This window comes from Vipera ursinii (assembly GCF_947247035.1).
Source record: "Vipera ursinii genome assembly, chromosome: 3".
NCBI classification, from domain to species: Eukaryota; Metazoa; Chordata; class Lepidosauria; order Squamata; family Viperidae; genus Vipera; species Vipera ursinii.
This window is the reverse complement of record NC_139516.1, coordinates 15,778,053-15,790,578: the sequence shown is the minus strand read 5'-3', so window position 1 is coordinate 15,790,578 and position 12,526 is coordinate 15,778,053. Positions and strand designations below refer to the sequence as shown.

The 12,526-nt window shown below is 40.4% G+C and overlaps 2 protein-coding genes across 2 annotated transcripts in view; both read left to right on the top strand.

Moving 5' to 3' along the window:
- The window catches only part of CASS4 (Cas scaffold protein family member 4), a 37,755-nt gene extending 30,792 nt beyond the window's left edge, over nucleotides 1-6,963 (top strand). Inside the window, exons 4-6 of the mRNA XM_083357453.1 lie at nucleotides 746-895; nucleotides 2,124-3,440; nucleotides 5,914-6,963. Of these exons, the coding sequence (XP_083213579.1) occupies nucleotides 746-895; nucleotides 2,124-3,440; nucleotides 5,914-6,327 (1,881 nt within the window). The 3' untranslated portion in view covers nucleotides 6,328-6,963. The remainder of the gene's footprint in view (nucleotides 1-745; nucleotides 896-2,123; nucleotides 3,441-5,913) is intronic.
- A 3,352-nt stretch (nucleotides 6,964-10,315) lies between these two features.
- RTF2 (replication termination factor 2) overlaps nucleotides 10,316-12,526 on the top strand; it is a 74,343-nt gene continuing 72,132 nt past the window's right edge. Inside the window, exons 1-3 of the mRNA XM_083357440.1 lie at nucleotides 10,316-10,436; nucleotides 11,589-11,683; nucleotides 11,787-11,880. Coding sequence (XP_083213566.1) covers nucleotides 10,368-10,436; nucleotides 11,589-11,683; nucleotides 11,787-11,880 — 258 coding nt within the window. The 5' untranslated portion in view covers nucleotides 10,316-10,367. The remainder of the gene's footprint in view (nucleotides 10,437-11,588; nucleotides 11,684-11,786; nucleotides 11,881-12,526) is intronic.

Genomic DNA, 12,526 nt, shown 5'->3' with positions numbered 1-12,526 from the left:
TGACAGCAGTGTTCCAATATCTCAGGGGCTGCCACAAAGAAGAGGGAGTCAAGCTATTCTCCAAAGCGCCTGAAAGCAGGACAAGAAGCAACGGATGGAAACCAGTCAAGGAGAGAAGCAACCTAGAACTAAGGAGAAACTTCCTGACAGTTAGAACAATTAACCAGTGGAACAACCTGCCTCCAGAAGTGGTGAATGTTCCAACACTGGAAGTTTTTAAGAGGAGACTGGACAGTCATTTGCCTGAAATGGTATAGGGTTTCCTGCCTGAGCAGGGGGTTGGACTAGATGACCTCCAAGGTCCCTTCCTCCTCCTCCTCCTCCTCCTCCTCCTCCTCCTCCTCCTCCTCCTCCTCCTCCTCCTCCTTCTTCTTCTTCTTCTTCTTCTTCTTCTTCTTCTTCTTCTTCTTCTTGTTATTGTTATTATTATTATTATTATTATTATTATTATTATTATTATTATTATTATTATTATTATTATTATCTTTCCTCACTTGATGCTTTAAACTCTGGTTGGATCTGACAGATGTGCAAACTCACCCATCAAGAAGAGGTCTGGCTGGAGGAAACTGTTGTAGGTGCTGTAGATATCCATGCTCTCATTCCTTTGGCCCAGCGTTCATCTAAATATGCAAATGAGAACCAAATCAAAGAAACTCTGTATAATTGTTTATCAGCTGAAGGAAACATATAAATGAATGGCTAGTGGTAACCGGGTTTTTTTTATGTTGAACTCTTTCATTAGGGCCTTGCCACTCCACCATTTTCTAGAAAGGACTCCAGAACAGTTCCTTTCATAGAATGGTGCCCAGAAAAGGTGCAGCAACTTTATGATATCCCATCAAATCCTGAAAAGCCAAGATTTTGCCCATGGCAAGACTCTGCAGTGGAAGATGTAAGTTTGATCATACTTAAATAAATATGTTGTTCTGAATCATACAGTTATGTGAAGCTCTGTTAATTGTTCAAGAGGCAGATTGTGGGGTCTATGGGGAACTCAGATCTACATACAAAGTGTACCTTTTGAAATTCAGAGGGGGCAGGATTTGGAGTAGGAGCAAGCAATTAAAATATAAACTGCAAAAGGCTGGGGTGTAAGCTTGGATTTATATCAGGCCTGTGAAATCCAAATGCTTCCTAGTGCCCATTAATCAATGACTATTTCAGAGAAGAAATGAAGTGTAACACCAATAACACACAGGACAAAAAAACCCCTGTTTTTCTCAAAATAAAACTTGAAGTCTCCTCTCATCTTAAAAGACAAGCAAACACATTATAGCATATGGACTTTCTCTGGACCTTGGGCTTCTTTTTACCAGGAAGTGATGCAAATCTGATTAACTAAAGTCCGCACTGATCATATAAACTCACAACAAATTCTACAATTTTCCTCCCTACCGAATCTTCAACAAGGAACGTTTGTTTCCTGCAAGAGTGAAGAACTTACATTCCATTGAGGTTGGTGATCTTGTCTAAGGGGATACTTGAACAAGCAATCTGATCCTCTAATGCTGGAGTAACAAAAAGCCATCATGCCAGAATAGAGCAATCTGAAGGCAATGGAGTAATGGTGTCATACTATGTAGAAACAATCCACCATGACTACTTTTTTAAGATGGATATGTTTAGGTGCAAAACTGAGAGATCAAGAGGAGGAGTCATTTACTTGCCAATAGCTTAGCAATATTGGTTGGCACTTCTCTATCCTCAGCTGTTGACCAGGAACAGCAAGAAATGCCTATTAGTTCTCAATAAACAGCATGGATCTTGAAGGGATCAAAATCCTGACCATACTTCAAGTGGAATCACAGGGGGTAGGTTACAGAAATTTTGGTAGTCAAGAGGTTGCCTCTGAGTTCACATCATCTAGCCCATAAAGTGTTGCTCTCAGTTGTCAAGTGGAGGTTGATATAGGCAGATCCTTTACACAAGGAGCAAAGAGGGAGATTACTACTACTAATTGCTCCAGTGTATGATTACTTGTGGTATTTTTACATTTCTTATGTATTGGTTTATTATTTGTGTAAACTTTTTTTGTTCTATACATATGAATACAAATATTAAAGAAGAGAACAGAAATGAAGGAGTAGTAGTAATCTATCATGCTTTGTTCTCCTCTCCAGGTTTACGTCATCCCAACACCATCAACTAAACCCATTGCTAATTCTACAGAAAAGCATTACAAAACTTTACCAAATCTTTGGAAATCAGAATGGATCTATGATGTACCTGTGGCACCAGACAAAGCAAAATTAATACAAATTTCTCAGAATCATTCCCCACGGAGACATGCACTTTATGATACACCACCAAGCAGGTTTGATTCTGATGCACAAAAATTATCTCCAATAAATAGAGGGAAATCAGTAGATCTAAAATCATATAATATTCCACCTATACATAGGAAATTAACTTGCCCAGAACTTCCTCTTTATGATGTACCATCCACCTGCGATACGTTTGTGCAGCGTCCAGCTAGCAACTATGATGTTCCTTCCAATGTTTTGTCTACCAGGACTGGAAAGGAGAGCCAGAAATTGACTCATTATGATATTCCAAAAGGAACGCCTATTGCTTTGGCACAACAGAAGGAAAATAATCACAATTCAGGAGATAACCCATACATTATTCCTTTGCCATCATCCACAGAATGCAATGTGGACCAAGATAGATTGTCTGTTTCCAGTGAAAATAGTAGGACCAGCACCCTATCCACGTTGTCAAGTTCTTCTACCGAGTCCTTTTCATCAACGTTTTCGGAAGAACTTGTCAAAGACACAGCTATGGAGCTTGAGTTGGCTATAGACACCCTGACTAAACTGCAGCATAGTGTATCCAGTTCAGTTGCAAGTCTAATGATCTTTGTGAGCAGTAAGTGGCGATACCAAGAATATTTAGAAGGAAACATTGAGGAAATCCACCGAGCAATTGATCACATAAAAGTCTCTTTGGGAGAGTTTTTGAAATTTGCTCAAACGATTGAAAGAATTGCAGCTTTGGGATCAGATAGTAAGCTTCAGGCAAGAATTAAAAAACAGCTGAATATTCTCTCCGATTCCTTTCAGATTCTGGTACAAACCAGAGACGCCTTAAACAAAAGCAAGTGGTCACTTGAGATTCTAGCTATTAAGAAACCTCAGAGTAACCCAGATGATCTGGATCAGTTTGTTATGGTGGCTCGGACCCTTCCTGAAGACATTAAGAGATTCTCATCTATTATTATAGCTAATGGGAAGCTACTTTTCAAAAAGAGCTGCAAAGATAAAAACAGCAAAGATTCTAAAGCTGGGGTAGAGCTTAAAATGAAGAACTTCAGTCATGAGAAGCAAGGAGAAAATAATTCTGTTCTAATAAATAGTTTGGACAAAGCAAAACAAAATAATCTGTCTTCAACAGAGACAAGTCTTTCTGTCCCTGAAGACTGCTCTACTCATCCACAGGTTGGTGTGGTTAGAATTACTGTACAAATGACAATATTTTAAAGTTATTAATATGTGGTTGAGAGCCAGTTTGGTGTAGTGGTTGAGGCACTAGGTTGGAAACTGGGAGACCATGAGTTCTATTTTGTGCCTTGGGCACAAAGTCAAGTGGGTGACCTTGGGCCAGTCACTTTCTCTGAGCCCCACGAAGGAGATAAAAAGGAGAAAAACCTTGCCCAGAAAACTGCAAGGACTTGTCCAGGCATTTGACAGGAATCAGCATTAACTTGAAGGCACAAAAAAAATGTGGCTGAATCCACACACCTGCAATGGCTAGGGGTGGACTAACACAGTGGTGGCGAACCTATGGCAAGCGTGCCAGAGGTGGCACTCAGAGCCCTCTCTGTGGGCACCTTCGCCATGCCCCGGAGATGGCAACTGTCCCTCTTCAAGCAGCCCGCTAACTCACCGAGGCCCCATGTGGCCGGATGCATCCCGGCATGGCTGGTTTTCCTCCTCCCCCCGTCCCTCCTGGCCTCGCATGCTCTCCTTTTCGTGGGTATGACCCACTGCATCACCTCCTCAGCTGTTGGCCTGCCATCCAGCTCAGAGGCAGCTTCTTTGAACTGCTGGTGGCGGGCTGCGGAGCCCCAGAGTGTGCCGGTCGAGGAGCCAGCAGGCTGTGGCTGCTGATGGACACCATTGGCCCCTGTGCGCTTGCTGGCCTTTCTGTGTAGGGGCTGATGGTGTCAGGCAGCAGCCACCCCAGCCCTTGCCTTGCCCCATGGCAGTGGCACCCCTGTCCTGCCTCACCTCACCCCACAGGAGGAGCCTCCTGCCTACCACACCACCTGCCAGAGACCCCCTCCATCCCTGCCCACCCCCCACAGGCATCCCTCCCCACCAGCAACATGGAGGTGACCACACCCACCTTGGCCACACCCATCCAATCTGCCATGACCACCTCAGCCACACCTACTCAGTGGGCCATGCCCACCTGGCATCCGGCGATAAATAAGTGGGTTTTGGGTTGCAGTTTGGGCACTCAGTCTCTAAAAGGTTCGCCATCACTGGACTAACACAATGGGTAGTAATGGGAACTGGTTTGAGTGCCTAGGCCAGGGGTCTTCAAACTTGGCCCTTTTATGACTTGTTGACTTCAACTCCCAGAATTCCTCAGCCAGTGTGCCTAGCTGAGGAATTCTGGGAGTTGAAGTCCACAAGTCATAAAAGGGCCATGTTTGAAGACCCCTGGCCTAGGACAATTACAGATTGCTTATCTGTCTGCAGCCCTTCTGAGACTGTGGAAGTACTCCGCTAAAACATGGCCACGCCAATAGCCTGGAAGACCAATAAATTTTTCAGGAAAATTTACTGCATAGCTGAGCTTTACAGTTGAATTTTACCCAGTGCTTCCTCAGCTGCAATAGTATGTGAATGGTTTATGCTGTTGGTGGACTTGCGTGGTCTTAAGTCAGGAAATGCTTTAGAAGAGCCAAAATCATCATACTGAACTGAATCCATAAACAATTTTTACTGACATTTATTGAAAAAGGGATACCATTACAGAAATTCCAACAATTGGATTATTTTAATATTAGAACTTAAATTTTCTCTTTCACCTTGCTAGTGCAGAGTCTTCTTCAGTTTCTTTCATTCACACCCTCCCTGTATCAGTGGGCTGCTGGCCCATTTCCCAGACAACTGAAGAACACACAAGCGTCTTCCCTAGCCATCTCTTGAATCCTTATCAAGCTGGGAACGGATCACTACGAATGTAACCAAATTATATTTAAAACTGCTATTAAGGTCACCATGGGATTTTGCAATTACAGGAAGCACAGCAGGGGAGCTAGTGAGCCTCATTCCATTACGGATAGTTAGAGCTTTATTTTTAGTTTTGCAAACATTAGCTCAGCATGCATAACAAGTGATAGAAATATGTCTTTGAACAGTTATCAGGTGGCGTCATTTTCTTTTGGGGTGGCAAGGAGATGAGGGAAATTTGTGTTCCTGTGAGATCTGCACCGCTTTGTGTTCTTATCTAATCTCAGCATTCTGAGGTCTGCAGGAAATCAATCAGATGTGCTTCAAATGGTTTAGGAAAGACTGTGGAAGTGATTTTAATGTTAAACCACACATTATGCACGCAGAAGCTTCCATGTGCAATCAACAGAGATTTAATAAAAGCTTAACAAGCAAGGGACAGTTCTTTGACATTTTGGAGAGCTGCTGCCAATACAGAGCTAGTTGGACAAATAGCTTGCTTGCTAAGGCAACTTTCCACCTTATTATTTGCAGTATTTCCCACATACTTTATAATTCTGATGAGAATAAGCATTTTAAACAGCCTTTCCCACCTTGAAGCACTTATACTAGAGTAAAGCATCTTCCTGCAACCAGCGCAACCGTTGAAAGGATTTCCAGGACAAGCTACAGAACGTTTATAGTAAGAATTCTCAATGTTTTTCTTTTTTTTTCATTCTGTCCCTAGAGTTCTCCACCTACCATGAAAGAAAGGACTCTGAGTAAACAAGATCCAGATAATAGAATGATACTCTCCAACCTCTCCAGGCTGTATTTTGGAGCTGTTCAGAAAGCCATTGGTGTTTTCCACAAAACTCTTAGTGATAATCAGACCCCAGAAATCTTCATAGCCAAGAGCAAGCTGATCATTATGGTAGGCCAAAAGTTGGTGGATACCTTGTGTCAGGAAGCCCTTGAAAAGGCCAACCGTAATGATGTCTTGCGTGGTAGCAGCACATTTTGTGGCTTATTGAAAAGTCTGGCAATTGCAACCAAAAATGCTGCAATGAAATATCCAAGTCCTGAGGCAGTTAAAGAACTTCAGGATCAAGCTGATGAATTATCTCAATTCACGCAGCAATTTCGAGATACGATGGAATGAAGGACTACTGGAACAGTTCAAAAGACAATTGTAGATGTAATGCTTGAACAGGATAAAGTATATCCACGTGGAGGTGGAGATGTATGCCAACTTCCCTCTCTGTGTCTCTTAATACAGTTCCAGACAATGTTGGGTGAGAGGCCTGCAAGAGTGTCTTCTCTCAACTGTTAAACATCATTAAATTCTTCCTCATTGTCAAGAATCCTGATATAGAGATCTTTTGACCAGAAGCTTTTATTTGTATCAGCTTGACATTCATCCTCAACATGCATACAGACATCACTTGAACATAGGTAGCTTGAGGTCAAGGTTCAGTTTATGCAACTCCATTACTCTTTAAACTGTACATTCTGTTGAGGCATAATGTTTCATTAAGACTCTAAGCGTGTTCGCAAAAACTGTGTCGATTTTTTTAGATATGATAGGCCTTTTATTATTACAAAGCATGTGTGTTTGTCTGCTTGAAGGTAACAGTACTGTAGCATTCTACCCCATAGAGATGTGGTGCCAATATATACATTTAATAAAAACCTGACAGTCAATTGATATGACAAGATTAGGGTTGTTCAGAGGATTTGTTATGAATTGTTGCAATAGTGGTCAAGCTATTAGCCATTCTTGCAACCATCCACTTGGTGGGACATACTCCTTAAGATGGAGCAAATGCTACTGTGATTAACCATGATTTCACGTGTAACAGTGTAGTATGAATTATTTATGCAGCAAAAAGCATGGTAAAGAATAGAAAGTATTCAATAGTCTTGTGATTACTAATTGGTCTCAGCTCTGTTATTTATCTTAATTTCTCTTCTTTCTCATTTCCTTGAGCCAATTGCCCCTTTTAAAGAATTGCATCATCTTCATATCAACAAACATGCATTTTACTTACAGTTCAAACAGGAGCAGTGTTCACAAATATGAGAAAAGACATTATTCTGTGTGGTCATGCAATGAGAGATCAAAAGGAAAACAAAGACAACAAACAAAAGGGAATCTTGCAGAAACTTACAACCTCCGAAGAACTGCCTAATTATATATTAAAAAGCTATTAGGTGCAATTAATCCTTCCTTGTGCATGTAGGATTGCTTAGCCAAGAATCAGAATCATGCATTTATGCTTTTTCTCATTATATACTATATGTGAATGGCATCCTACATTTCAGGAATTAGATAGTATATTCTCACAGTTGTGGGTGGTCAAATATACCTTAAAAATGAGTGCAAATTTACAGGTGAAGTAGACAGAGGACAAATATACATTACCCAATCACAGTCCTAAAAATAGAAAAAAAAGGCTTGGAAATGTGTGCACAATTTTCTATTTCATTTGTGCAAGGGTATGTCTTGGGGTACATTGCAATCTGTGAGCTAGACAAAATCAACTCCACATAACAAGGGTCCACAGTACTTGTATATCTTCCAGATATTAGCTATTTCAATTCTTGTAACTTCTACAAAAATGATATTACCTTGCCAATAAACCAGGTCTTATTTTACTGTGAATACATTGTGCACTGAAGTGTAAGCAACCACTTCAGTTTATTTATTTATCAAATTTATATACTGCCTATCTCACAATTTAAGTGACTGGGAGATTGACAACAAATAAGTTCCATTTGTCTCTTGCTTTTAAGACAGCAGGAGAAGGTAGATAACTTTGAATTATGGATTTGAAGACCATTATTCAAGTTCAAGTCCCATGAACAGCAAGAATGAACAATAAATTAGCCCTTGAGAAAAGCTGAGTGTGCTCTTATGGTGATGAGGAGTAAGCAGAAGTTCATAAAATGATGTTCAGTCCTCCCCCAGCATGTTCATACACCAATAATATTGTTCTTTTTAGTGCCAAAGACAAAATTTTACCAAACGTTCAGGAAGAATAGAACTGTTTTATCAGCTTACTGAATTAACCCATTTTTTGGCTTTACATAATACTCAGAACCACACACAAAATGGCCTATGATGAACACACTAACATACAAGAAATGTTAGCAAGGTTAACACTAACTGAATTTACTATGTTATATGGCTGTGTCCATAAAGTCACTACCTGACCTGATTAAACACATTGTGTAAATATAAACACAGAGTATTGGAGACACTGACCCTTCCACCTTCAATAGAAAACTTATTAAAGATTTTCAGTTCTCTCTGCTATTAATTAAAACAGCCTGACTTTTTTTAAAGCTTTGTCAAAAAGTATCACATGCTGGTGTTAAAGGAATCTATTCATTACAGTGAATACAAATCTTTTCAAGCTCATTAGACTGAATGATATTTAACACTGGAAATCAAATATTGAGTGCCAATTTAAAAAAAATATATGTATCTGATAGTTGAACTGTGAAGTTCTTGGGGCTCTCTGAGCTTGGTTGTTTCTTTTCATGATGAAAACTCTTTCATCTCACAATAAATGGACAGAATGAGCCAGCGTTTCAATCAAACTATTATTAATCTTAGATCAAACCCAATCAAAATGCTAGGGAATTCAGGGAAGCTTGGCCCGCAGACAAATTAGTCTCAATAGACACATAGAGATAAGCCACATTTACACATCATTCGAAAGAGTAAATAAATGAAAAAAACCTAGGAAGGAATCAGAAAGAACACATTCCCATATTCAAATAAGCAGGGATCAACACTACACGAACAACCAAAGAATCACCTAATATCCTAATCAAGGAACTACCAAGAAGAAAACTACACTCTCACCAACATTGGCAGGGCAAACTATTTATAAACAGGGACAAACCCCACATTCATTGGCACTGATGATGTAACTTAGTTGGGGAATAAAATGTCTTCAAGGAAACAATCAAACTCAGCACCAAGAACTCCAAATGCTGAGCTCCAGAAATCAAATATTTTGTTATTTGTTAAGTTCAACTTTACAGATCATAGAAATGTACATAAAGTTTAAATTCACCACCAATCAAAAGTGTGTACAATCACACCTTACCACCAGATCCTTCCTATTATTCCTCCACTGAAAGTCCCATGGTGCTTACCTGAAGACAGAACAAGAAGAAGCTAATGAAGGAGAAAACTAACCTAGAAATAAGGAGAAATTTCATGACAGTTAGAACAATTAATCAGTGGGATGGCTTCTGGTTATGGGTGCTCCAAAACTAGAGATTTTTAATAAGAAATTGGACATCCATTTGTCCAGAATGGTATAGGGCAAGGGTAGGCAACCTCGGCTCTTTTATGACTCATGGACTTCAACTCCCAGAATTCCTGAGCCAGCACAGCTGGCTCAGGAATTCTGGGAGTTGAAGTCCATGAGTCATAAAAGAGCCGAGGTTGCCTACCCCTGGTATAGGGTCTCCTGCTTGAGCAGGTTGGACTAGAAGACCTTTAAGGTCCCTTCCAGCTCTGTTATTCTGTTAAATCTGCCCAGTTAACTGTGGCTGGGATCAGAATCTTAGTTTTACATCATCATCCCCATACTGCCTCAACCATAAAACCCAGGTTAGTGAATTCGCACGAAATTCTGACTCCTGAATTCAAACCTACCGGCTTGAACGAGCACAGGGCAAATAGGGCAGCGTTTCTCCACCTTGGCGAGTGGAAGATGTCTGGACTTCGACTCCCAGAACTCCTCAGCCACGCTTGAAGCTGAAGTCCACACATCTTCCAGTTGCCAAGATTGAGAAACACTGCCCTAGAGCCAGGGGTCTTCAAACTTGGCCCTTTTACAGCTTGTGGACTTCAACTCCCAGAATTCCTCAGCCAGGTACCCTGGCTGAGGAATTCTGGGAGGTGAAGTCCACAAGTCGTAAAAGGGCCAAGTTTGAAGACCCCTGCCCTAGAGTAACGTGTGGTTGTCTAATTTGTGTCTCACTGTATAGGGCGAATACAGGCCTAAGGAGAAACTTCCGCCTTGGGAAGCCGCTTCGTTACTAGGTTACCCGAGTAACGTAACTGCAAACGTCATCACGCCTTGCCCGCCGTTCTGCGCCGGAAAGCTCGGGTCATCTGACCGGAAGCGTCTTTCTGCTTGGCAACCCGGAACTTACAGAAAGCGAGTTGAAGGCGAAATGGGTTGCGATGGAGGAACAATCCCGAAGCGGCACGAGCTGGTGAAGGGCCCTCCTAAGGTGGAGAAGGTGAGGCCGGAGTGAGAAAGGAGAAGCTCCGGCGGGTGGTGTGTTCCGTCCCGGAGTAGAAAAATGGTGGCCTAGATAGATCCACTACTTGAGTTTGGGTCCTTTTTGCAAGTATAGCAGACAGGAGTTTCATCGAGTTTCATAACGTTAACTTGCTTATGGGAAAAGTAATTCCAGGAATAGAGAGGGAGCTAGGAATCGGTTTGATTGAAACGGCAAGCTTTTCTTTTTAATGAGGAGGTGTGGGTGGGGTACGGTCCACATAGTTTCAAATGTTCGAGGAGGTTGGCCACAAGATAGAAAAAGGCCATGTCAGAGTAAGTGTTGAATTGGGGTAAGGCTTTTCACCAACTCAAAATGTGAGATTATAACTTGTTCTTCGACATTACAAATATCCAGATGAGCATGTACTTGTCGCTGTGTCGGCAGCCAGACTTACGTTTTAACTCCAATAAGCATGATGAAAGAAACGCAGAAATACATTATGCTGTGGGCATTTGCTTATTTCTGTGGTTACTTCATTTTTTGTGAGGGTGATTGAAGCCCCTTTCTGGGTAGAATGGGTTTGTTGGTTGTTGCTTGGTTTGTGCCACTTTTTTTGTTTTGTTTTTTTGTTGTTGTTAGCTGCGAAGTTGTGTCCGACCCATCGCGACCCTATGGACAACATTCCTCCAGGCCTTCCTGTCCTCTACCATCTTCTGGAGTCCACTACAGTATTAATGCTGTCCATGTTTTTATCTGGGTGCTGCCAGGGTCACAAAGAGTAGGGAGATATAAATATTTGATAATAAAATAAAAAATCATTTTACGCTTATAAAGTAGAAATGTAGCATTCTGAAAGTAACTGGTATGATGTGAAGCAGCAACTAAAAAGCCAGTATAGTCTTGGACTTGGAAAATCTTGGAAAGTCTTGGAAAGTCTTGGAAAATCTACATAGATCAAGGCACACAGTAATATCTATTCTGTGTTACATAGACTTTCAATAAAGAAGTATATATGTAGCTTAGTTGACCAACTGTAATTTTTCCGTGTATGGGACAACTTTGCAAATCCAAATGGGGCAAAAAAAATTACATGTAAGTACAAAGATTTTGAATTTAACAATAATATTTCTTTTTCTAAAATTGTATATAATTTGTTATATTCCTCAGGTTGACAAAAATGCAGAATTAGTAGCCCAATGGTACTATTGCACTCTAAGTCAAGAAAAGTTAAGCCGACCTATAGTAGCTTGTGAACTTGGCAGGTAATATTACACTTTAAATTCTTTTTCAGACAAAGTCACATGTTTTGAATAAGTTTGAATTAGAAAGTTAACCTATTTTTCATAATATATTTTTTTGCTATAGACTTTATAACAAAGATGCAGTCATTGAATTTTTGCTGGATAAATCTTCTGATAAAGTCCTTGTGGAAGCTGCATCCCATATCAAGAGTATTAAGGTATGTTAATGTGTTTAAAATACATGTTAATGATTATAGTATACAAGTTAAGCAGAGTGCCACAAAATTTCTCTGTATTTTCTTGACATAAACTTCCTTGGTATTAATGAAACTCTGAAGCATCTTATTTATGCAGTATGTTTTTTTATATAAAAGGGGATATGTGAGATGCATTTTCTTCCAAAAACAAATACCAGCATGTTTCTTTTTTGCTTCTGTGACGTAAATATATACTGTCAGGCTACTTGCTTGTTATCTACGCTGCCTTCTTTTTGCTTCTTATGCCTAAACACAGTCATAATTCTTCTTGTAAAGATTGCTTTTTCTCCTTCCCTCATGCTTTTTTCCAGAATCAGACCCTTTTAAACTTATAAAGGTCCATTGATGTGGTTTAACCTAATTCAAGAAAAATGCTTTTATCACCAGAAACTGCCTGTTTCCCAAAGACATTGTCTTATGCTTCAGACTTGGCCTGAAGTCAGAAACAGTTCTATTATCCCTTTCTTAACTTGCTGAAAGAAAATGGAGGCGATCCTAAAAGCTGTGCTATATGTTAGAATCACTCCTAGCAATGCTGAAGCCATAGTACATCATCAGGAACATAGAATGCTTTCTATTAAGTGTGATCTCACTGACTTGCCAGAAA